Source organism: Mobula birostris, chromosome 11, assembly GCF_030028105.1.
Source record: "Mobula birostris isolate sMobBir1 chromosome 11, sMobBir1.hap1, whole genome shotgun sequence".
Taxonomy (NCBI): Eukaryota; Metazoa; Chordata; class Chondrichthyes; order Myliobatiformes; family Myliobatidae; genus Mobula; species Mobula birostris.
In genome coordinates, this window is record NC_092380.1 from 25,221,319 (window position 1) to 25,247,907 (window position 26,589).

Sequence of the window (26,589 nt, forward strand, 5' to 3'; positions counted from 1 at the left end):
CAAAGAATCGTCTCATTGCAAAAAACCTCTATCAAGTGTCCTTCCAATCTACCCAAGCAAATTGTAACTTACCATTCCTCTAACGTCTTGCAGGAGGACTGTGAGATTGTAGTCAGTGGGAAGGTTGTCTTTCTGCAAAGAAAAACAGGGAAATAAAAGATTTCAATGTGGTCTTTAAATCTTAATTTTATATAGTGTTTTTATTTTGGGATACTGCCAAATAACCTACTAACCCATATACCTTCGGAACATGGGAGGATAGCGGGGTACCTAGAGGAAATCCACGTGGTCACAGGAGACGGTACAAATTGCTTACAGACAGCGGCGGGAATGGAACCCAGGTCAATGGAGCTACAAGTGTTATGCTAACCTCTCCACCTCCCTGCCACTGTGTCATCCCAGATGAAAAACATGTATATTCCTGCAGTCCTGATGAAGGGTCTCAGCCTGAAACATTAATCATTTATTCCCCTCCATAGATATGCCTGAGCTGCTGAGTTCCTCTCGCATGTTGTGTGTGTTATACCTGCCGTCCTTTAACCTCATTCATGGATCACCTCTAACCAACTGAACGAAAAAGCGGAGACTCCCAGAAGCCCTGGCTGTATCGTAGACTGGTACGGCAGTTTCAACGCACGGGGACAGCGGAGGCTGCAGAGAGTCACAGGCCCAGCCTGGTCCATCACGCTGCATGCCCTCCGCACCACTGACAGCATCTAGAGGAGGGACTGCCTCAAGAAGGGGGCATCTATCATCAAGGACCCCCCCATGCCCTCTTCTCAGTGGGAGATAGGCAGGAGGAGGTGAACGAAGAAGGGGTTGAAGGGGAGATAGAGATGGGTGAAAAGGGGTTTAGGGTGGGCAGATGGAGACAGAGTGTGGAAGGTGAAGGGTTTTTTAAAAAAAATTGTTAATATTATTTTCGGTGCCATGTATATAAACTGTGTTTTGTACCTTGGTCGCAGAGGAATGTTGTTTCGTTTGGCTGTTTACATGTACACAGTCGAATGACAATAAACTTTAACTTGAAAAAAGGCAGGTAGGTGAAGCTGAGTCGATAGCAATAAGCGGCAGAGCCATGGATCAGCCATGACCTTACTGAGTCAAAGAGAGCGGGTTTGAAGCCAGATGCTCCAATCTCTTCTGCTCTGATGCGTCACTTCATGAGCAGGCTAACCTTCCTCTCCAACATCCAACAACACCACCCACACCCCCAACCAACAGACAACGCAGCACCGGCTCACCAGACTCTTAATACTGCCAGCATATTCGGAAACCGGATCATAGCCTCCAAAGTTACAGGCGTCGATTCTCCCCGTTAAAAATACAAATAGAAAGAAAGTTGCCTAGGAAGAGAAAATAAAGTTTGTTAAGAGTTTTCTGCTGAGTTCCTCCAGCATTTTGTGAACTGGTGTCTGTGTCCAGCATATAATTTTCTGTAACTTCTGCCATCTCCAACGGGATTCCACCACCAAGTACATCTTTCCCTGCCCACCACTTTCCACTTTCCTCAGGGAGTCACTCCCTACGTGACTCCCTTGCCCATTTGTTCCTCCCCACTGATCTCCCTCCCGGCACTTAACCCTGTGAGCTGAACAAGTGCCACACCTGCCCCTACACCTCTTCCCTCACTACCATTCAAGGCCCCAAACAGTCCTTCCCAGGTAAGGCGACACTTCACTTGCGAGTCTGTTGGGGTCATCAACTGTATCCGGTGCTCCCGATATGACTTCCAGTATATGAGTGAGACCCGACGTAGATTGGGTGACTGTTTCGCCAAGCACCAACGCCAGAAAAAGCGGGATCTTCCAGTGGCCATCCATTTCAATTCTACTTCCCATTTCCATTCTGACCGTCACACTGAGGCCACACTCAGATTGGAGGAGCCACACCATATATTCTGTCTGGGTAGCCTCCAATCTGATGGCATGAGCAATGATTTCTTGAACTTCCAATAATTGCCTCTCCCCTTCACCATTCCCCATCTCCAATCCCATCTCTTACATGCCCATCATCTCCTCCTGGTGTCCCTCCCCCTTCCCTTTCTTCCATGACCTGTACTCTCTAATCAGATTTCCTCTTCTCCAGCCCTTTATCTCTTTCACCAATCAACTTCCCAGCTCACTATTTCACCACTCCCCCTCGCCCAGTTTCATCTATTGCCTACCACCCTGTACTCCTTTCTCCCCTCCCCCCACCTTCTTGCTCTGACTTCTCATCTCATTTTTCCAGTCCTAATGAAGGGTCTCGGCCCGAAACGTTGACTGTTTACTCTTTTTCATAGCTGCTGCCTGGCCTGCTGAGTTCTTCCCGCATTATGTGCATGTGTGCTACTTTGATTTCCAGTATCTGCAGATTTTTATCTTGTTTGTACAGAGACCACACTGCGGTAGGGGCTGATGGGGCTCAGAGGTCTGTCGACTCACAGCAGACACTAGTTCCACCCTTGGTGAGTGCAGCAAATGCCCCAGAGATTTTTGCTGAAGATTTGATACATCAAAGAGTCTAGCAAATCTCTACCGATGGACAGCCTTCTAAATGGTTGCATCACCATCTGGTATGGAGGTTCAAACAAAGCTGCGGTCAGCTTCATCACTGACACTAGCATCCTCACCATCCAGCACATTTTCAAAAGGCAATGCTTCAAGAAAGCGGCGTCCATCATTAAGGATCCTCACCACCCAGGACATACCCTCTTCTCATTGCTACCATCAGGGACGAGGAACAGAAGCCTGAAGACCCACACTCAATGTTTTAGAAACAGCTTCCTCCCCTCCACCATCAGATTTCTGAACCCTGGAACACCACCTCCCTGTGTTGCCCTCTTGTTGAAATACTTAAGGCATCCATTAGTCTTGCGAGACCATGGATCTGTGCCTGGAAAGTCTTCACTCTGGGCAAGGTTGTATGGAAGACCAGCAGTTACCCATGCTGCAAGTCTCCCCTCTCCACGACACCGATGTTGTCCAAGGGAAGGGCATTAGGACCCATACAGCTTGGCACCGGTGTCATCGCAGAGCAACGTGTGATTAAGTGCCTTGCTGAAGGACACAACACGCCTCCTCGGCTGGGGCTCGAACTCACGACCTTCAGGTAGCTAGTCCAATGCCTTAACCACTTGGCCACGTGCCCACATTGAACTACTTAGTTTTTTAAATATACTATGAAATTTACAAGAAGAACATTTATGTATTGCAGCGTACTACTGCTGCAAAACAGCTAATTTTACAGCATGCAGAAACCTGATTCTGATTCTGTTCACTGTACAGTCTAATTTATATTCCGTGTGCTGTCTGTGCCTACTGCTAGTGATGCTACCCATACCTCACTACAAGATGCCTATGGCAATAAACTCCCCATCTCATGGAATTCGACCATCCTCTCTCTCACCCGGCTCCCGACCTACCTGCCACTGGCCAATCTACTTCACAACCAACCATCCAGAATGGGTGGAGGTTAAAACTGCAATGACACGAGGCTGTTCAGTTCATCGAGCCATGCTAACTCTCAGGCCAGCAATCTCATTCTTGTTAGTCCATAAACTTTATAGTCACTAATTATATAGCTAACCTATACCAAACTGGTATTCTGCTGAGTACCATTGACCATAGCTGTCCGTTTTCCTTCCATCAACGTACATACCCAAGCTTCCCCTAAACCTTGAAACCAAACCTGCATCCATTGCTTCTGCTGCAGCTTGTTCCACACCATCACCACCCTCTGCGTGAAGAAGTTCTCCCTCAGGTTCCCCTTAAATATTTCACCTGTCACCTGTAAACAACGACCTCTTGTTCTATTCTCATCCAGGCTCAGTAAAAAAAAAGCCTGCTTGCATTTATCCTATCTGTACCTCCCTGTTTTGTGTACCTTTATCAAACATCCCCTCATTCTCTGTGGTCCAGGGAATAAGGTCCAAACCTATTCAACCTTTCCCTATAACTCAGGTCCTCAAGTCCCGGCAACATCCTTGTAAATCTTCTATGCACTCTTTCAATCTTATTGGCATCTATCCTGTAGGTATAGGTAACCAGAACTACACATTATACTCCAAGTTGCCCTCACCAACGTCTTATACTTTTTCCCTCAAGGTTGTCATAACCAGAGGGGGATTTGTGGGGATAAGCTCCCACTACCGATTAAATGCTGCCAAAGGCACGTGTCCCAAACAGCCTCTGACAACCAAGTCCAGCTCCTGGGCTTCACGCGTGGCTTAGTTACTAAGACCAATGGAATCGTTTCTACTGACAGGAGAAGGGGCAAAGGTGGGTTACTGGCACCTTAAGACTAGCAGTCACCTTGAGCAGATGGGGCTCATTGGCTGTAGCTGGCAGTTCATTTCAGAAAAGGAAAACTCTGATCTCAAACCTCCACCGCTTTGCGGCTATACCCACTCATGGGGAAGGCTCCCAGAGTAAACCTTGAGGGAAAAATCCGGAGCTGGATTTTTATTTAAATAATATATATATATTTTTTTTTTTACTGTAATTCAGACTTTTTTCCCAAATTATCCTGCCGCAAAGTTTTACATTGAAGCAGTCTTACATTGCTGACTGGCAGCTCCTGCAAAGCCTTTGCTGCCTAAACAGCGCCGGTCTTTGCTGTTCCTTTAGATTTATCAGCTGTATGGAGAGGAGGTGCTTGCTGCATGGGCAACAGCCCTGGCTTGCATATCTACCACATAGGCAGCTAGGACACAAAATTCTTCCCCTCTACCATCCGATTCCTAAATGGACATTGAAGCTTTGGACACTACCTCACTTTTTTTTTTAAATACAGTATTTCTGTTTTTGCATATATTTTAAATCTATTCAATATACATAATTGATTTACTTGTTTATTTATTTTTATGTTTTATTTATTATTTTTTTTTCTCTCTCTGCTGGATTATGTACTGCATTGAACTGCTGCCGCTAAGTTAACAAATTTCATGTCACATGCCGGTGATGATAAACCTGATTCTGATTCGGATCCATGATCAATCTCAGCAAACAGAGCGCCTAGGTGACAATATAATATATAATAGTCTTTAGATGTAAATGTACTTTATATATAAAATATATGAATACATAAAACTATAGCATAAACAAAAAGGATTTAGTGCTTTCCCAGCATATATGACAAATAAACACTTAACAGGCTTCCAGTTGGGTACAGTTATGATTATAACTGACGCTTCGATGGCAGAGTTTGTCATGGAGAGGTCAGTTATAATCAATACCTGTACCCGGCTGAAAGCCCGAGAAGAGTTTATTTGTATAAACAGTTTGATAGTGTTAATCAATCCTACTCTCCTAGTTCCTTGGCCTCTACACTTGCCACCCAGTAACTCTAGCACATCAGAATCAGGTTTAATATCACTGGCATTTTGTGTGAAACTTGCTAACTTTGCGGCAGCAGTACAATCTAATACGTGATAATTTGGGGGAGAAAAAGTCTGTGAATTACAGTAAGTATATATACTGTATTAATAGTTAAATTAAATAAGTAGCGCAAAAACAGAAATTAAGAAAAATATAGTGAGGTAGTGAGTTCAACGTCTCTCAGAAATTGGATGGCAGAGGGGAAAAAGCTGTTCCTGAATTGCTGAGTGTGCGCCTTCAAGCTTCTGTACCTCCTTCCTGGTGGTAGCAATGAGATGTAATGTCCTGGGTGGTGGGCATGCCAACCTTTGATTATTTTTTAACATTGACCAGCATTAAGAGGTAATTTAGTGGCCAATTAACCCATCAATCCATGCATCATTGGGATGTGGAGATGTGGAGGGAAACTGGGGCACTGAGAGGACACCCTCGTGGTCACAGGGAGAACGTGCAAACTCTACTGAGTGGAGTCAGGACTGAACCCGGGTCTCTGGCCGTCTGAAAGCAAAGGGATCAAGAGAGGATTAAAAAAAAATAATTATACTCACAAACAGCTTCTTCACTGCCACTGGCTGTTCCCCTGGTGAGCTCTTCGGACGTACATGATAAAATTTCATCTCAACATGCCCGCGGGATTGCACTCCACAACTAAAGACTGTTCATCTCCTTAAAGCAAAAAGAAAGCGTTGATCAGTCACTTAGTAAGCAACCACAGCTGTCCAAAGGGTCTCTCAGCCCCCAAGGATAAGATTGAGGAGATGACCTGACAGCGAGGCCTGTCCCTACTACTCTATGTATTGGGGCTTCACGAGTTACAGCCCAGCAGTCACACAGAGACAATAAAACTAGCTTTATTTGTCACAGGTAAGTAAAAACAGTACGATGTTTTGTGCATGTCAGCAACCAGAGTCCAAGGATGTGTTGGGGATAACCCGCAAGTACAGTATCGGCAAGCTTCTAGCATCAACAGAGAATACCCACAACCTAATAACGTTTATGTATTTCTGAAACATGGGTGGAAACCCATGCAGTCACAGGGAGAATGCACAAATTCCTGAAGCAGCAGTGGGATCCAAAATGATAGGAGAAGACAGGAGGGGGAGGGATGGAGCCAAGAGCTGGACAGGTGATTGGCAAAAGGGGATACGAGAGGATCATGGGACAGGAGGTCCGGGAAGAAAGACAAGGGGGGGGTACCCAGAGGATGGGCAAGAGGTATATTCAGAGGGACAGAGGGAGAAAAAGGAGAGTGAGAGAAAGAATGTGTGCATAAAAATAAGTAACAGATGGGGTACGAGGGGGAGGTGGGGCCTAGCAGAAGTTAGAGAAGTCGATGTTCATGCCATCAGGTTGGAGGCTACCCAGACGGAATATAAGGTGTTGTTCCTCCAACCTGAGTGTGGCTTCATCTTTACGGTAGAGGAGGCCGTGGATAGACATGTCAGAATGGGAATGGGATGTGGAATTAAAATGTGTGGCCACTGGGAGATCCTGCTTTCTCTGGCGGACAGAGCGTAGATGTTCAGCAAAGCGGTCTCCCAGTCTGCGTCGGGTCTCGCCAATATATAAAAGGCCACATCAGGAGCACCGGACGCAGTATATCACCCCCATCGACTCACAGGTGAAGTGTTGCCTCACCTGGAAGGACTGTTTGGGGCCCTGAATGGTGGTAAGGGAGGAAGTGTAAGGGCATGTTTAGCACTTGTTCCGCTTACACGGATAACTGCCAGGAGGGAGATCAGTGGGGAGGGATGGGGGGGACGAATGGACAAGGGAGTTGTGTAGGGAGCGATCCCTGCGGAATGCAGGGGGGGGGGGAGGGAAAGATGTGCTTAGTGGTGGGATCCAGTTGGAGGTGGCGGAAGTTATGGAGAATAATATGTTGGACCCGGAGGCTGGTGGGGTGGTAGGTGAGGACCAGGGGAACCCTATTCCTAGTGGGGTGGTGGGAGGATGGAGTGAGAGCAGATGTACTTGAAATGGGGGAGATGCGTTTAAGAGCAGAGTTGATAGTGGAGGAAGGGAAGCCCCTTTCTTTAAAAAATGAAGACATCTCCCTCATCCTAGAATGAAAAGCCTCATCCTGAGAGCAGATGCGGCGGAGACGGAGGAATTGCGAGAAGGGGATGGCATTTTTGCAAGAGACAGGGTGAGAAGAGGAATAGTCCAGATAGCTGTGAGAGTCAGTGGGCTTATAGTAGACATCAGTGGATAAGCTGTCTCCAGAGACAGAGACAGAAAGATCTAGAAAGGGGAGGGAGGTGTCGGAAATGGACCAGGTAAACTTGAGGGCAGGGTGAAAGTTGGAGGCAAAGTTAATAAAGTCAACAAGTTCTGCATGCGTGCAGGAAGCAGCGCGAATGCAGTCGGATGTAGCGAAGGAAAAGTTGGGGACAGATACCAGAATAGGCACGGAACATAGATTGTTCCACAAACCCAACAAAAAGGCAGGCATAGCTAGGACCCATACGGGTGCCCATAGCTACACCTTTAGTTTGGAGGAAGTGGGAGGAGCCAAAGGAGAAATTATTAAGAGTAAGGACTAATTCCGCTAGACGGAGTAGAGTGGTGGTAGAGGGGAACTGATTAGGTCTGGAATCCAAAAAGAAGCGTAGAGCTTTGAGACCTTCCTGATGGGGGATGGAAGTATATAAGGACTGGACATCCATGGTGAAAATAAAGCGGTGAGGGCCAGGGAACTTAAAATCATCGAAAAGTTTAAGAGCGTGAGAAGTGTCACGAACATAGGTCGGAAGGGATTGAACAAGGGGTGATAAAACAGTGTCGAGGTATGCAGAAACGAGTTCGGTGGGGCAGGAGCAAGCTGAGACAATAGGTCGGCCAGGACAGGCAGGTTTGTGGATCTTGGGTAGGAGGTAGAAACGGGAAGTGCGGGGTGTGGGAACTATAAGGTTGGTAGCAATGGATGGGAGATCCCCTGAGCGGATAAAGTCGGTGATGGCGTGGGAGACAATGGCCTGGTGCTCCTTAGTGGGGTCATGATCGAGGGGTAAATAAGAGGAGGTATCCGTGAGTTGTCGCTGTGCCTCGGCAAGGTAGAGGTCAGTACGCCAGACTACAACAGCACCCCCCTTATCGGCGGGTTTAATAATAAGGTTAGGATTAGTGCGGAGAGAGTGGAGAGCAGAGCGTTCCGAAGGAGTGAGGTTGGAATGGGGACAAGGTGCGGTGAAGTCGAGACGGTTGATGTCCCGTCGGCAATTAGCGATAAAGAGATCCAGAGCAGGCAGAAGACCAGAGCGGGGTGTCCATGAAGAAGAGGAGGGTTGAAGATGGGAGAAGGGGTCATCGGTGGGGGTGGAAGGGTCCTTGCCGAAGAAGTAGGCTTGGAGACGGAGACGGCGGAAGAAAAGTTCCGCATCGTGGCGAACACGGAACTCGCTGAGGTGTGGGCGAAGGGGGACAAAGGTGAGGCCCTTACTGAGGACAGAGCGTTCTGCCTCCGACAGTTGAAGGTCGGAGGGGATGGTAAAGACCCGGCACGGATGAGAGCTGGGATCAGAGAGGGGAGGGGGGAGGCTGGGGGTGTCAATGGAGAGGGGAGGTTTGGGGGTGGGAGGAAGATGGAGCCTCCGAGGGCCCAGGAGTTGACGGTGGGATCTGAGGAAGACGGGGCTGCGGAGTGGCGGTGGGGGAAGGGGAGACGGGAGTCACAACAGCAGCACATAAAGACCCGGCCTGGAGTTCAAGGCTGGAATCTTGAGAGCTGGGATCAGAGGGGGGAGGGGGGAGGCTGGGGGTGTCAATGGAGAGGGGAGGGTTGGGGTTGGTAAATAAGGGGGAAACTGGAAAAAAAAAGGGGAACCCAAAAAAAATGAAAGAAAAAGAATCCACACTAATGTTACAGACACAAAGTGCTGGAGGAGCTCAGCAAGCAGGGAAGCGGTTATGCAGGGGTCGTTTCAGGCTGGGGTCCTTCATAACGAGTCCTAATGAAAGGTCTCAACCCAAAGCTCTGACTGTTTATTCCCCTGCGTAAATGCTGCCTGACCTGCTGAGCTCCTCCAGCATTTTGTGTGCGTTGCACAACATTTCCAGCATCTGCAGAATCTCTTGTGTTTATGCCAAGTATACTTGAGGAAGTGAAATGAAAAGGGACAGTTAAAGGCAGCCTTTGTACTTAATTCTAGGGAAAAGCAGGTGACCTAAACTCTTAAAATGAATGACAGAAATCAGAGACCAAATTGGAAAACAACTTTAAGTAAACTTTAAAAGTTTGATAAGCTTAACGATAATCACAAGGAGGAGTAAAACTGTTTTGGATTGAACACATTCTGTTGGATCCAAGCTGCCTTCACTTGCTGCAAATTTCTTCAACACAATTGTTGTGTCCTTATTTAACATGACACCCACACAGTTCCTGCAGAAGGAACTGAGATTTCTCCAATCCAGTACATGGGTCTTTCAGGGAATAACAGCTGCTAACCTGACCCGAATCTGCAAAGTCTGCTTACACGTAGGGTATAGATTAGGTACAAGGTGATGTATGTAATTCTGAGCCTTCGGTTCCAGTCCAGAATGACTGGACTCTGCATGTGGAGAAATGAGATAGGAATGCAATGGAAAAATGATGAGAGTTCATACAAGTGCGTGTGCGTGTGCGTGTGTGTGTGTGTGTGTGTGTGTGTGTGTGCGCGCGCGTGCGCGCATTTGTTTGTGTGCTCGTGTGTGTAACTGAGTGTCTGTGATGTGCGTCTGTGTGTTGACATTCATATGTGCATGCGTCTGTCTGTGTGATACATGTGGGTGGGTGCGTCTGTCTGTGTGTCTCTATGTACATGCAGTTGTGTGTCTATCTGAGTGCATGTCTGACTTACTGTGTCTGTGTGCCCATGTGCGTATCTGGTCTGTATGTACGGGCGTGGCAAGTAAAGTGGGAATCTGCATGTGCACACGGACAGGATAGAGTGTGGAAAAGAGAAAGGGAGGCACAGAGAGCTGATCTGTGTGTTAATGAGAAAGAGATAGAGGCCGATGTACAAAGACAGACAGACTGTGATGGGCAAGCGACAAAGACAGAAATGAACTGTATGGATGTAAAGAGAGATAAGGACAAAAGAGCTGAGGGACTGTGGAGTTAGCCTGGGTCTAGAATGGCCAGGCTAGGGTCAGCCACAGTTTATGCAAACAACGCCAATTTCTGTAGACAGATCAGTCCACTGTTCCTCAGCCTGTACCTATGAAATCTAAGCCAGAGTAGCAGACTGTAGCTTCCAATGCCCCATATGAACTGTCAGCTTAATTCCTGAAGGATCCAGCAGTTTTTGCTCTGAGAAGGGAAATTGATGATTGGGATGTTGGAGTGGGAAGAGGGAGCCTTCAGACTGCTGAGGGCGGAGATATGCCTGGTGGTGACACCTTAAGGTTCTCTCCAGACATTGTCTGATTTGCTGAGTCTTTGCACTGACTTAAACCCCACAGTTTTAACATTTTCCTGCAACTTCACTCATTAACCTATTAACTAAATGGCTTACTCATTACCCTTTTAATTCAATCGCTCACTGAATAACCGATTAATGGGGTGGCTAAATAAACTAAGGACCTCATCAGAGATTTCCCCTTTGCGTCATTCAGCTCCCACCCACTTTGCAAATTAAAGCTTTTTTCTCACTCTCTCAGTTCCCAAAGGGCCCACAGCGTGAAGCATTAAGATGTGCTTCTCTCCCCACAGATGCTGCCTGACCTGCCGAGTGTTTCCAGTGTCCCTACTTATTATTGCCTCAGGTGAAGGCAAAAGACTTTGGAGAAGTTCTGTTCCGTGTCTGGCCCATACTCATCCTCAGCAAACATCAACGAAATATCATTGTCAGCAGCACGCTGAAGTTGAAGGCCAGCCCCCTGTTCACTGTGGGCAGATGGGACAGGATACATTCCAAAGAATATAATCTGGGGCAAAACTGCATCTCTGGAAAAACTTTACAAAACTGACTGCTCTTTTCAATCAAATCATTGTGCAAATGACAAACCAAAAGCGGAGGTTCACTCTCAATCCCCAAATACAGCTTGTAAAAAAAATGGTAAACTTTAATGTAATTTATGCAATTGTAGGAAGATACAGCACAGAAACAGGCTGTTTGCCCACTGACAATACTAGTAGCCATTTACAATGATATCATTTAACCATCCACCGTGCCCTCCCCGACTGTACTCCTCACCTACACCCTATCCTCACCTACACCCTATCTTTCTCTCTGTCTTTCTATTTGGCTGTCTACTTGCCTTTACCTCTCTCCTTTCCTCTCTCTACTTATCTACAGTACTGTGCAAAAGTCTTAGAGGCACACATATATTTCTATAGTGCTAAAAAGATTTTTGTACAGTACTGTATTTGTCAATATGGAAACAGAGAATGAGTTTGTAAATCTGGCGAGAGCAAAGGAGATTGGGAACGGCAAGGTGTGGACCACTGTGGGAAGAGTATGGAACACGTGCAAAGGGTGGTGTGGATGCAGATACACCCAGCCCTGAGTCACCAGCAAGGAAATTTGATTCCAAACAATTGGTTTATTGCAAATAAACTCTTCTTAGGCTTCCAGCCGGGTACAGGTATTAATTGTGACCGACAAACTCTACCATCTTCCTGAGGGATGATGCCTGGGTAAGTCCAGTCTGGGGTATTTGGTAATTGATAATTGATTCAGTGATCATTACAGAATGTCCCTCTAATGCTTCTCACTCCCTCCCTTCTCCTTTCCCTTTTTTCCAACCGTGATTCCCTTCTCCCTGCCCCCTTTCCACTCTCAGTCTACGGTAGAGATTCGTATCAGAATCAGGTTTATCATCACTCATTTACGTCATGATTTTTCTTTTTTTGACAGCAGTACAGGGCAATACATAAACTTACTACAGTACAGTGCAAAAGCCTTAGGCACTCTAGCTATACATATATCTAAAACTTTTACACACAACTGTATCTTATTCTGTCCTTGTGTGCGTTTCTTTGTCTCGTTCTCAGTGACACACATACTGCCTCTGCGCATCTTTCTCTCTGTCTACGGGACATAGGAGGAAACCAAGGCACCTGGAGGAGACCCACATGGCTATGGGCTACAGGAAGAAGACAGCGTCTGGGCTCAGGATTGAACAGAAGGGACCTGCTGCACCACAGTGTCACCATTCTGTTGCCTTCCTAAGCAAAAGGTTTGTTCTCCACATCAGTGTGTTCTTCAGTGATCCCCCTAAGTGTCCCCTTTCCACCTCCATGTCAACGTGAACACTACCTCACCACTCCTTTGCTTCCTATTTTTTTGCACTACTATTTAAATCTACTTACAGTAGTTTAGTTTTCCCTTTTACTCTCTGCTGTCACGTACTGAAATGTACTGCTGCCACAAAGTTAACAAATTTCACCTCATACGCCAGTAATATTAAACCTGATTCTGATGGGTCTTCCTTGCAGCCAATTCTGACCGTCCCTTAACTGGTGTCAGAGCACTGGTCAACAGAATCTTTCATTCTCCCTGGTAATCTATTAAAGCCAGATGGAAGCAGGTTCCACAGGTCTAATTTTCTTGGTTACAGGTTCATTCAGTGAGTGCCTTGCTGAAACCAAGCAGTGATTAACCAGTCATAGTCTCCCTTGGAGATATTCACAAATTAAGCAGGGAAAAAATTCCTGCCCCTTTAATTTCCTGCCGTGGCTCCAAGACAACATCCCATGAACCATCAGTTTTCACTCAGGAAATTGCATTAATATTATTTTATGACTGTATGTGCTGTTGTAATCATATATGTTATGTGTAACTGAACTTTGCACCTGGGCCCCAGGGGAACGCTGTTTCATTTAGCTGTATACGTGTATGGGGTGCTCAGGGAGGGGCAGCGCCTCTGGTGAGGGGGGGCTTGGCCATTCCGAGGATTCTCGCCCTCCTTTGGCCCCTCACCGGACACTCAGCCCTCACCTGTGGCTCCAGGTAGCTGTTTGCGGCATGAGAGCGGCCACACCGCTTCGACAGGTGGGCTAAGCCAAGTGAGGGCAGCCGGCGGCCCAATACCCCAGTGAGACAGGAACGTGCCTGTCCAAGCACGGGAAGTCAGCTCCCAGCGGACTGGGCAGATGAGATCTACAGTGAGATCCAACGGTCAGGAAGGTGGTTCTGCAACGTTCTGTGGAGAGCGAAAGGCACAGAAGACGTCGGGTCATCCACTGCAACCAAGGAGGATTCTAGTTTGTGACTCATGTTCGTAACACTGGACCTGGACTTCTAAGGTTGAGAGAGTGGAACGGCCACTTTGAAAACGCTCCCACATAGGTTTCCTGTCATTGTCGGACATGATGGACAATCCCCATACCTGTGCGAATGACAATTAAACTTGAACTTGAAATAATTGTTCACTAATGAGGATTTGCCCAGGGTTGCTCAGAACCACCTTTGGGTGTTTCAATGAACAATCTGCTGAAGGAACTCAGCAGGTCAAGCAGATAGAGCCTGATGCAGGATTTCGTTCTGAAACGCCGTCGTTTTCTCTTCCCTGACAGATGCTGCTTGATTCTCCGAGTTCCTCCAGCAGATTGCAGTATCTGCAATCCCTGGTGTCTCCTTGTAAACTCTACAATATTTGGTTTCAAAAAAAAAATGATCATATTAGATTCATACACTGTGCAGTGGCAGTTGATATCAAAGATGCAAGGACTTCAACCAGACTAAATGGCACAACAACTCAACCTCGGGCTCAGCTGACTTTATGAGATGGGCAGATGTTGCAGCTGTTAGAGCCATAGCATTCCACCTCCCCCGCCCCCCCACCGCTCCAGTGACACAAATTCAATCCCAACCTCTGGCATTACCTGCGTGGTGTTGACACGTTTTCTCTGTCACTGGATATATTCCCCTGGGTGATTGAAGATTAATGATTAGCTTTAGTTGTCATATGTACATCGAAATATACAGTGAAACACATCGTTCCTTGTATCAACGACCAAAGGAGCCCGAGGATTGTGCTCGGGGCAGCCCGCAAGTGTCACCACACTTCCAGCACCAAAATGGAACGCCCACACCAAGCTAACCGCGACTCTACGTCTTTGGAATGTGGGAGGAAACCAGGGCACCTGGAGGAAACCCACCCGGTCACGGGGAGAACGTATGAGGTCCTCGCAGGTACTGGCGGGGATTGATCTCTGATCGCTGGCGCCGTAGCTGATACGCTGCTGTGACATCTACATCCCCATGATGTGCATGTCGCTGGGTTAATTGGCTGCTGTAAACACCCCCATTGTGAAAGGTAGGATCTGGGTGTGTTGGGGGTGGAGGGGGATGAGTTAATGGGATCGTGGGGGGAATGAAACAGGATGGGTGTAGGACTCTGTGGACTGGGGGTCTGTTTCTGTGCTCTATGACCCTCTATCTTTAGGACATGATCCAGGTCCTCGATGTCCCCCTTGAGCAAAACTTACTTTTCTCCATGCCCTTACAACGGCAAGTCCATTCACCTACTGCCTCCCATCGCTGCAAGCCCCCGTGCTCTCCCGCACACATTAGGGCCTAGCCGTCATTTCGCCGACAGGGAACAAGCAAGAATAACAGAGGCCCAGCCACATATTACAAGAGGAGAGCCCAGAGGTAGAGGCGATCAGCAATTTGATTCTGTCCTCGCAAGTGAGAAGATTATTGGTAACCTGAGGCCTACATAACATAAAACACCTCAGACCCTTTGGCCCATAATGTTGTACCAAACTTATAATATATTCTTAGATCAATCTAACACTTTCCTTCGACATAGTCCTCCACGTTTCTATCATCCACGTCTATTGAAGAGTCTCTTCAATGTCCCCAATGTATCTGCGTCTACCACCAAGGCATTCCACGTACCCACCACACTCTGTGTAAAAAAAACACCCTCTAGACTTTCCCTCAATCACCTTAAAATTTGCCTTAAATGACCTATGTTCACATAGTTGGCTTTAGCTCAGCCACAGTGTGGACAAAAACATTCCCAACATTCATGCCCATTTCGCAGTGGAAAAACCAGTCGGAAGCTGTTCCCAGGTCACTAAATGTTGTATCAGTGTGAGGCTCCACAATTCGATCCAGCTATGGAGTTGCACATTTACGGGACAGCATGGTAGCGTGTGGTGCCAGTGATCACAGATCAGGCTTCAATTCCCGACACTCTCTCCAAGGCGTTTACGCGTTCTCCCCATGACCAGATGGGTTTCTTCTCACTTTCCAAAGACTGTAGAGACTAGGGTCAGTGAGCTGTGGGCATGCTATGTTGACTCCAGAAATGCGGTACACTTGTGGACTGACCTCAGCACAAGCCTCAGCAACTTGATTTGACACAAGCAGTGTTGCTTCAAAGCACATGTGACAGACAAAGCTAATCTCTTCAAGTCAAGGAAAATAATTTCATGGACGGCGTACAATTCACTGGCACAGGTGATGGGTGAGGCCAGGTGAGAGGGAAGGGGAGTGGGTGGGAGAGGCGAGTGAAGTGAGAAGCTGGGAGGTGATAGGTGGAAAAGGTAAAGGGCTGAAGAACAGGGAATCTGATAGAACACCCTACACAGGTGATATTCAAAACTTAAAATGAAGCTTTAATATTTTGCATTATTCTTGCAAGAATAGTTTTAACATCAATTTGGCTTGCAAAAGTACTTTGGTCTACTTCAGAAAGCCCTGTTTCTCCAGTGCCTCTCATAACCAAATGACATCCCAAAGGTTTTCAAACTTCTGCCTGTCTTTGAATAGAGAGAGAAAGAGACACACACACACACACACACACACACACACGAGTTACCTCCATCATCCCTTTTACAGAGACCCTCAAACCTGCTGTGTGGTCTTCTGAATATCCTTTTGTAATAGGATTACACAGCGAGAACCAGGCCCTTCGGCACAGATGCTGGCCATCAACCACCATTTACACTAATCCTATATCCCCATTCTCTCCAATCTCAAACTCCCCAGAATCTTCCATTCATCTGCACACCAGGAGCATTTATAGTGCATCATTAACTCATTAACCATGCATCTTTGGGTTGTAGGAGAGAACTGGGGCACCCAGGGAAAAGCCACACAGTGACGGGGAGAACTTGCGAACTCCACTGCAGGTCGGGATTGAACCTGGGTCTCTGGAACCGTGAGGCAGTGGTTGCACCAGCTATGCCAGACATGTACCCAGGACCTCCTGTTTGCAACGCCCAGGAATCCTGGAAGAAAGACGGAGAAGGAAACACCTTTGCAAAAGAAACACCTTGACAAATAAAGTTAATCTTCAATTTTTTTTTTTGCAAGTGTTCTGGGATCACTTACAACTTCTGGAGAGGGCTGAAGGAGACGTTTTATTCAGCATCTTCATCAAGCACCTCCGCACCATTTACCAAAAGTGGAAACTTACCAGCAGACAAACATCTTAATTCCCATTCTCATTCCAACATGGCAGTCCATGGTCTCCTCTTGTGCCAAGACGAGGATACCCTCAGGTTGGAGGAGTAACTCCTTATATTCTGTCTGGGTAGCCTCCAACCTGATGGCACAAACATCGATTTCTCCTTTTGCTAAAAATGCTACACATCCCCCTTCTCTCTTCTTTTATTCCCCATTCTGGCCTTTTACCTCTCCTCACCTGCCTATCACTTCCTCCTGGGTCTGCTCTTCCTTCCCTTTCTCCCTATGGTCCACTGTCCTCTCCTATCAGATTCCTTCTTCTCCAGCCTTTTACTTTTTCCACCCACCTGGCTTCACCAATCACCTTCCAGCTACACTCCTTCCCCTCCACCCCCCCCCCAACTTTTTATTCTGGCATCTTCCCCTTTTCTTTTCAGTCATGAAGAAGGGTCTTGGCCCAAAACGTCGACTGTTTATTCATTTCCACAGAGGCTGCCTGACCTGCTGAGTTCCTCCAGCATTTCATGTGTGTTCCGTTATCTTGGAACGTTTGAATGGCACGCCACAAAATCCTGGCACTCAACCAGAGTGGCACAAAAGCAACAATCAGCTAACATGCTTTAAGTACTTAAGGGATAGATGGATCCCTTTAAAGCAGTGATGGGGAGGAATTTCTTTAACCACAGGGTGGTGAATCTGTAGAATTCATTACCACAGTCAGCTGTGGAGGCCAAGTTTTCGGGTGTGTTTAAAGCAGAGGTGGACAGGTTCTTGGTTAGTAAGAACATCAAGCGTTACAGGGAGAAGACAGGAGAATAGGATTGATAAATCAGCTGTGATGGAATGGCAGAAAAGATTTGATGGGCGGAACGGCCTAATTCAGCTCTTATGTCCTATGGTTTTATCTTTTCTAATTTATCGACATTCAGCACAGAATAGGCCCATCTGGTCCTTCGAGCCACGCCACCCAGCAATCCCCCAATTTAATTCTAGCGCAATCACGGGACAATTTACAATGAGCAATTAACCCAGCAACCAGTAAGTCTTTGGACTGGGGGAGGAAACCAGAGCACCCGGAGGAAATCCCACAATCATGAGGAGAACGTGCAAACTCATTATGGGCAGTGGTGGGTCTTGAACCTGGGTCCCTGGTACAGCAAAGCGTTGTGCTAACCACTACACAACAGTGCCACCCCAAATACTGCCCCTGTGCAAGCAAGCAGGCAGGAAAGAATTCCCACTGCTATTTGATGCAATATCATGCAAGTTCTACGACCTTTTAAGAGGGTAAACGGGGCCTAAGTTCAAAGTTTTATGTGGAAGCATGCACCTTCAACATCGTGGCTCTCTTATAGGGCTGCACGAGAAGGGATTCAAGCTACGGATGTGAGGGTGGGCTTGTCTCCACATGCATCAACAAATTTGAATTGAAAAAAAATAAACTATGCCTTTAATACAATTGTAAAAATGAACATTCATGTCCTGATGAAGGGTCTCGGCCTGAAACATCGACTGTCCATTCCCCGCCCCGCCCCACTCACAGATGCTGAGTTCCTCCAGCATTCTGTGCTGCTTTTGTGTGCATTTTCTTTCCCGCATAAACTCCTTGAAAGAAAATATTATTCTGTACTTCAAATTTTTGGGTGGCGATTTGTGAATTCGGTGAGGGCAAATTTCTATTACCTAAGCCTGGGAGGTTGGGGGGGTGGGGGGAAGGAGAGGGTTTGAAACCTGTTCCAGGCAGCACAGCAGCACACTGGGAGAGTCGCGGCCTCTCAGCTCCAGAGAACCCGACTTCTGCCACCATCTCTGTGGATTTTGCACATTCTCCCTATTACCCTCCCCCTCCCCACAAGGTATTCCAGTTCTCCAATGACAAGGGGATAGTGGATTAATTGTCTGCTATAGATTGCCCCCCCTCCCCGAGTGTGGGTGAGGGGTGAGGGGTTAGAAGTTGAAGTGGTGGGGTGGGGGGAGTGAAACTTGATTAGTGCGTGCTTGGTATAAATGGGTAAGTGTGGAGTTGATGGGCTGAATGGCCTGTTTTGTGCTTCCAACTATCTATGACACAGTGACTGAAAACAAACAAATGATCAAGCGTACAAAGGCACACTCTTTCTGCCAAGTGCTTCCTCGTTAACGTGACAACACGTTAACTGTTGCTGTGCTGCACTATTCTGAGCTTTGAGTTGTCATTCACCAGCCACTGTGCCTCTGCCTTCCTCTGTCCTGTGGCACTGGCAGTCCAGAGCTCACCTTTCCTTTACCTGCTCACAATACTCTCTGGATGTCCCTTCCTCCCCATGCTGGAGCGCCACAGTCAGTCTCTGTGAGAGTCGCACAAAATGCAGGTCAGGCAGCATCTATGGAGGGGAATAAAGAGTCGATGTTTCGGGCCGAGACCCTTCGTCAGGACTGGAAAGGGAGGAAGCAGGAGCCAGAATGAGACGGTGGTGGAGGAAGAGGGGACGAGCTGGCAGATGATGGCGGAGACCATGTGAGGGGGGGAAGGTGGGAAGGGGGGGGGGGTTGTGAACCAGGGAGGTGATAGGTGGAAGAAGTGATGGGCTGAAGGATCAAGAATCTATAGGAGAGAAGAGTGCACCATGGGAGAAAGGGAAGGAGGAGGGGCACCAGAGGAAGGTGAGGAGGAGGGAAGGGTGAAGGGGGTAAACACAATGGGGAATGGAAAAAGAGAGAAGGGGAAGAGGAAGACATTGCTGGTAGTTGGAGAAATCAATGTTCATGCCATCACGTCAGAATACGAGGTGTTGCTCCTCCAACCTGAGTGTGGGCTCACCATGGCAGTGGAGGAAGCCATGGACCAACTTGACAGAATGGGAATGAGAAGCTGAATTGAAATGGGCGGCCGCTGGGAAATCCTGCCCTTTGCGGTGGATGGAGCAAAGGTGCTCTATGAAGAAGACCCCCAGTCTACGATGGGTCACTGTGCGACCTTTAGCTTTGACAAGTGGGTCATCCGTAACCCCCAGTGCAATCACAGTCACCGACTCAGCTCTAACACCACCCAAAGACAGAGCTCACCAACTCTGATTTGCTGGATGCTTAATGGTTAGTTCTGGGGTCTCACCAGAACATCCTCATGTCCTCTGAGAGGAGGAAAGAAGGCAGCTGGCCGCTGGAGCCTCTGCCTTCCACCATCACTCCCACCCCAACTCCCCGTAAACTATTCTCCCTCACACGCCCACCAGATTCCCTGCCTCCCAACTACACCAATGGCCAATTCTTCAATGTTTCAACGTACATGTGAAAAATAAAGCTAATCTTTAACTATCTACCACCCCGTACGCCCCAGAATGTGTGGAGGTAGAACCCATACAGTGTCGGCAAGAACGTACATGGTCCACACAGACAGTGCCGGGGCGAGGATTGAACCCACCTCACTGGAACTTCGAGGCAGCAGCTCAATCCTGTCCACCATTAGGCTCAGCCACAAAAATCAAGTCAGTCTACAGCTCTAGGGGAACAGGGCTGCCTTCTGCTATTTCTTGGCAAACCGCACGGTCTTTTGAGAGGGGATTAACAGAGAGATGTCAGAACAGAAACCGCTGTCCCACACAAACATATAGAGGAATGTGCGGATGCAGGCGTGGGGCTTTGCAAAAGACATAGAGTCACTTATATAGTGCCTTTGACAGCCCAAGGACTTGGACAGTACAGCAATGCAGGATGGAGAGCCACAGTCTCACAGATCTAGTGACCCTCGTTCAATCCTAACCTCTGGTGCTGTCTGTGTGGGTTTCCCCCAGATGCCACACCCCAAGGACTTTCAGATTGATGGGCTAATCTGCTACTGTAAATTCCCCCCTAGAGAGCAGGATGATTGTAGAAGTTTAGTTTTTTTTTAAAGTTTTTACTTAGAGATACAGCATGGTAACAAGTCCTTCCTGTAGAATGAGTCCACCATGCCCAATTGCACCCATGTGATTAATTAACCCGTATCCCTTCAAAATGTGGGAGGAAACCAGAGCACCTGGAGGAAGGACAGGTGGTCATGGGGAGAACTTACAAACTTCTTACAGATTGTGGCAGGGATGGAAGCCAGGTCACTGCCTCTGCAGTGGGGAGACGCTAACCACCACCCCACCATTTCCACCCATCAACAGGAATGTGGGGAGAAACAGGGTTGTGCCGTGACTGACTGTAAACTCGAGGGTCCAGGAGAAAAAAAATGCAGGGTCTTCTCTGAAGCATTTTTGGACAAAGAATGATGAAGAGTCACTTTGGGACAGACACCAGGGGAGGCATGGGTGGGTCAATGGAATAGTGTTGGCAAGGAAGGGCTGCTCTAACAACTTAAAGGAAAACAGAGAGGCTTTTGGAGGGGATTCCTGATATTGGGACGTGGTAACACAAAACACTTTGGTGCAAGGAAGATGGATTTGTAAAAGACCAGAATTGATGGAAAGCCCAGTGTGGGAGGGTTGTGCCTACAATGTCTACTCAGGCAGGTGGCCAAGGAGAACTTAGTACACAGTATCACAAAGGTAACCTTGGGAAAGATCACTGATGTGCAGTGCCACAAGATAAGAAATGAAGGCGGAAAAGTCCCAGTCCGGAGCATTGGCGCCATTTCTCAGTGCCAGGGAGACCACAAAAGACTAAATGTTTTACACGTGTGCTCCCTCCCCCCGCCACCCAACTCCCTTAGCCTGAGCACTCCTGCTGAATCAGAAGCCAGTTCATCACACAAGAATTGAACTAGCCTCTGACATTTCCAGATATCATTGTGGACTCTCATCTTCATAGAAATGGCCAACAACTCTCCCCTCCCGCCGCTGTCCCAATCCTTTTCACAACTTCAGCCCTTCCACCTCAGAAGTCTGCATCCAAACTTCTAGACTCAACCATCCCAGAGCAGCAGAGACTGAGTGGAGACCTCACAGCAGCACAGACCCAGGATTGATCCATTCTGTGTGCAGCCTGTCTGAGATACTTGAGCTTCCCCCAGCGGCTCCAGTTCCCGTCCACATGCCACTGACGTGCTGGTCGATGGGTTGACCGACCACCGTAAAATACCCTTCGGTGTGCAGGTGAAGGGTGGAACCTGGGTGGGGGGAGGGTGGGAGTCGTTGGGAATGTGGGGCGCCACAGTAGAGTGGCCGTTAGCGCGACTTTATTGCAGCTCGGAGAGTTGGAGTTTAGATTTCAGTCCCGGCGTCCACTATAAGGAGTTTGCACGTCCTCCCCGTGCAATGCGTGGGCTTTCTCCTAATGCTCCAATTTCCTCCAAAGGCGTACCAGTTAATTAGTCATTGTAAATTGCCCCATCATTAGGCTAGAGTTAAATCCGGGGTGCTGGCAGCGCAGATCGGAGGGCCAGTAAGGTCCTATTCCACTTTATTTCTGAACAAACAAACAAACACATAAATAAATGCAGGATTGTTATAGAACAGGTAGATGATGAAATAGACTCAGTGAGCCAAAGAACCTGTGTCTGTGCTGTATCTCTCCACAGTTAAACAAAAAGGAGGTTGATAGCTTTTGACCAGTCAGGGTGTCAAAGGTTACGGGGAGAAGGATGGAGAATGGGATTGAGAGGGATAATAACTCAGCTATGATCTAATAGCAGAGCAGACTCAATGGGCTGAATGGCCGAAGTCTTATGTTTTTGTGGTCTTAAGCGTATGAGAAGCATAGGTAGAGTAGACAACCAGTCTTCTTCCTAGGAGAGAAACATCTTATTCTAGAGGAGATGTATTTAAGGTTAGGCTGGGAGGGAGGATTTTAAAGGCGATGTGCAGGGCAAGGGAAATAAACAGTCAATGTTTCAGGCTGAGACCCACCGGGCATTTTGTGTGTTACTCTGAGGGGCTAAACACACAGAGAGTGGCAGGTGCCCAGGATGGATTACCAGGGGCAGCAGCACAAGCAGGCAGCTGGGTGGAGTTTAAGAGAATTTTAGGTAGGCTCAGGAATCTGAAGGGAAGGGAAGGATGTGGATGATTCACAGGAGGAGGGCATTTCAAAGTCAAAGTAAAATTATCAAATCTTATGAAAGATCTTAGGTATATATAAAAAACACAAATTTCATGATATATCTGAGTGATGATAAACCTGTTTCTGATATGGGTCTCCATTGTGGACTGAGAGTGGGAAGGGGGCTGCGAGAGGGGAATCATGGTTGGGAAAAGGGGAAGGGAGAGGGGAGGGAACGGGAAGCACCAGAGAGATATTCTGTACTGATCAATAAACCAATTGTTTGGAATCTAATTACCTTGCCTGTGTCTCAGGGCTGGGTGTGTCTGCCACCCGTGCCACCACCCCCCACCCCTGGCACTCCTTCTCTGCCACATAGATGTATATGTGCCTAAGATTTCTGTACAGTACTGTATACAATACCCAGCACTACCTTGAGACACATTTTCTTGCAGGCATTTACAGGACAATAAAGAAATATGATAGAATTTATGAAAAACTTTACATAAACAAAGGTTGGAAAACAAGCAATGCGCAAAGGAAGATAAATTGGGCAAATAAAAATTAAACAATACTGAGAAGATGAATTGTAGAGTATTTGAAAATGAGTCTGCAGGTGGTGGAACCAGTTCAGAGTTGAGGTCAGTGAAGTTATCCACTCTGGTTCAGGAGCCTAATGGTTGAAGGGTAATAACTGTTCCTGAACCTGGTGGTGTGGGACCGCAGGCTCCGGTACCTCCAGCCCAACGATAAGCGAGCATGACCTGCATGGTGAGAGCTCTTGCTGTCAATTTAGTATAAACCGGCATAAGATTGGCACAACATGAGGGGTTGAATGGTCTGCCCCATGTTCTAGTAACAGCTCTTCCATTACTGCAGAACTACAGTCTAAAGTAATTCACAGGACAATGAAGAGTGTTGTATGAAACCCTTTCACCTTCAGGCAGAAGGACAGAAATACAAAGTGGGTAAAAGTAGAAAGACAACAAAGTTTAAATGTGTAATGAGCACGATTGTTTAATAACAAATCAGTTATAAAATTCTGTGCCAAAATATGAACCTCACTGATATGAAGTATGTTGTGTCACAGGCTGGTTTAGAAACATTTCCATGCGGCGTTCTGTCACTATACGCCAAGCTCCTAACCTCCCCCCGCCCCAGAGTTACTGCCCTTGCAACCAAGGAGGGTGGTGGATTTTTTCAAAATATATTTGTACACTTTAGAATGGATCTCCATTCCTCCTCACCAACAGATTACGGGATCATTCCACGCGCAACACGAGAGATCCTGCAGACGCTGGCGATCCCAGAGCAACGCACACAAAATGCTGGAAGAACTCGGCAGGTCAGGCAGCATCTATGGAGAGTCGATGTTTCCCGGCTAATCAAAGTTCTCAGCCCCAAATGCCGACTGTTCATTCATCTCCATGGGTGCTGCCCGACCTACTGATCTTCCCCAGCACTTTGCATTGTAACGTTCCTGCTTTGGAAGCATGCTGACTTCCTATAACTACAGCAAACATTACATTTCACCCTGCTTGCTTCGAAAGGAATACTGTACAGGTCCTCCTCATCAATCCAAATTATTAACACACGATCCACACAACGATACCCCTGATCTCACAAAAAGCGATCCATAGTCAGTTTAGATTTGATCTAGAAATTGATCAGAGGACCCTTAGCAGCGAGGAACACGATTTCACTTAAAAGGAAACTGCTTTTTAAGAAACTAAATTTCCAATAAAACTTTCACGCGAGTTTCTCTTACCTTGAGTAAAGTTTTATTAGTCGCAGAAGACACGCTCTCGAGCCACGGTCAAGTGATTTAAAAAGTCACATCTCCACAGCCCCTGAGCAGTGCCTTCCTTTTATTGAACGGGAAGCGGCGGCGGGGGGTGGGAGGAGTCGTGCTGGGGGTGGAGATGGGGGGTCGCCGTTTGTCGATACTCGGCGGGGACAACCGAGGGCGATTTCCTCCCGTGTATGCCGCCCGCGGGATTGGCGAGTGCAGGGGATTTGCTAGCGGAAAGGGCGTGCCCAAAAAGATCGGGAACTGGGGGTGGAAGAAATACCTGGAGCTGTCCTGATGAGGGGGTTCGGTCCGAAACGCCGACTGTCAATTCTCCGCCTGACTTACTGAGTCCATTCCGTTCATTCGGCGTTTTGTGGCTGCGAACGTGGAGCAGCCGCTCTCGGAGACAGGAATAAGAGGAGTGGTTACCTGAACCGGTAAAACTGAGCAGGAAAATCTTCTGTCTAGATGGAAGACGATGCACATTTCCTTGGACCGAGTCTGGGCATCATTGGGAGAGAGGGTACAGCTACTGCCTCGAGGACCCTGTTGACCTCTGTGCAAAACTTCCACGTGATACTGTGGGTTTCCCCTGATTTTTCCCCACATCGCAAAAACATGCGGGTTAATAGATTAATTAATTACAGGGAAGCAACACACACAAATAATGCTGGAGAAAGTCTGCAGGTCAGGCAGCTTCTGTAGAGAGGAACAAACGGTCGACATTTCAAGCCAAGACTTTTCAGGAGTGGTTTGTCCTGATGAAGGGACTCGGCCTAAACTAAATCCCCAACCTATGTACTCACTTTTAAGGACTCGGCACCTGGTAATCAATATTATTTATTGATTATTTATTATTTGTGTTTGCACGTGGCCAAGTGGTTAAGGCGTCGGTCTAGTGATCTGAAGGTGGCGAGTTCAAGCCTCAGCTGAGGCAGCGTGTCGTGTCCTTGAGCAAGGCACTTAACTACACATTGCTCTGCGACGACACCGGTGCCAAGCTGTATCGTCCCTAGTGCCCTTCCCTTGGACAACATCGCTGGTGTGGAGAGGAGGGACTTGCAGCACAGGCAACTGCCAGTCTTCCATACAACCTTGCCCAGGCCTGTGCCCTGGAAAACTTCCAAGGCGCAAATCCATGGTCTCACGAGACTAATGGATGCCTAATTAATTATTACTTATTTATGTATTATTATTTGTTTTTTTTGTATTTGTACAGTTTGTCTTTTGCACATTTGTGGTCTGCCCATCTTTGTGTGTGAGTTTTTCATTGATTCTATTGTGTTTCCTTGCATCTACAGTGAATCTCCTCAGGAGAATGAACCTCAGGGTAGTATGTGGTGGCATATACATATCTGGATAATAAATTAACTTCGAACTTGAACTTTGAAACATTGACTGTTTATTTCCCTTCATCCAGCATCTTGCGTGTGTTACTCTGAAATTCCAGCATCTGCAGAATCTCTTGTGTTTATGGGTATAGGGAGTTAGGAACGAAATGAAGATGCAGAGCCATGAGGGTGGTGATCTCCGGATTACTCCAGATGCCAGGTGCAGGGGAGCCCAGGAGTAGAAGGATAGGATGGATGAATTTATGGCTGAGAAGTGGGCGCAGTGGGTAGGGATTCAGGTTCTCAGATCATTGAGATCTCTTCTGGGATAGAGGCAACATGAGGGATGAGTTGTAATTGAACCAGAAGGGGACTAGTATCCCAGTGGGGATATTAGCTTTTGAGACCAGGAAGGGTTAAACTAGATTGGCAGGGGGTTGGGACTCGTAAGATTGAAACAAGTGAGAATATAGCAGTATGAATAAAGAATGCATAAATGAGGAGAAATGTGTACAGTACAAAGGCAGATAGGACCTCTGCTTTAAAGTCATCTATTTCAATGCATGTAGTTTAACCAGTAAAACAGATAAACTGAGGGCAAGGATTGCCTCCAGGGCAGCCTTTCGCAGCCTTTTTGCCCTGGAGGAACACTTGAAATAATTTTCAAGTCTCAGAGAATCCCTGCGTAAAAATTACTATTTCTACAGCTCATGGTACATTAGTGTGATCAGTAAGTTGCAGATATAATAATCCAAAAATAATTATCAATACTCTTTTTAGTAGAGAATTAATTTTTAGTCAACCTTTCTTGAAAAAAA

At 47.2% G+C, this 26,589-nt stretch overlaps 1 protein-coding gene across 4 annotated transcripts in view; it reads right to left on the reverse strand.

Annotated features, from left to right (window-relative positions):
• LOC140204939 (uncharacterized) overlaps positions 1-24,805 on the reverse strand; it is a 40,468-nt gene extending 15,663 nt beyond the window's left edge. Inside the window, exons 1-5 of one of the 4 annotated variants that reach the window (XM_072271926.1) lie at positions 24,417-24,609; positions 14,170-14,213; positions 5,909-6,026; positions 1,245-1,346; positions 73-132 (exon numbers count right to left, since the gene is read on the reverse strand). In XM_072271926.1, the coding sequence (XP_072128027.1) occupies positions 73-132; positions 1,245-1,346; positions 5,909-5,977 (231 nt within the window). In that variant the 5' untranslated portion in view covers positions 5,978-6,026; positions 14,170-14,213; positions 24,417-24,609. Of the gene's footprint in view, positions 1-72; positions 133-1,244; positions 1,347-5,908; positions 6,027-14,169; positions 14,214-16,718; positions 16,848-24,416; positions 24,610-24,720 lie in introns of those variants that run through there. The other 3 variants (XM_072271927.1, XM_072271928.1, XM_072271924.1) reach the window with 3 other exon arrangements.
• Between the last annotated feature and the right edge of the window lie 1,784 nt (positions 24,806-26,589).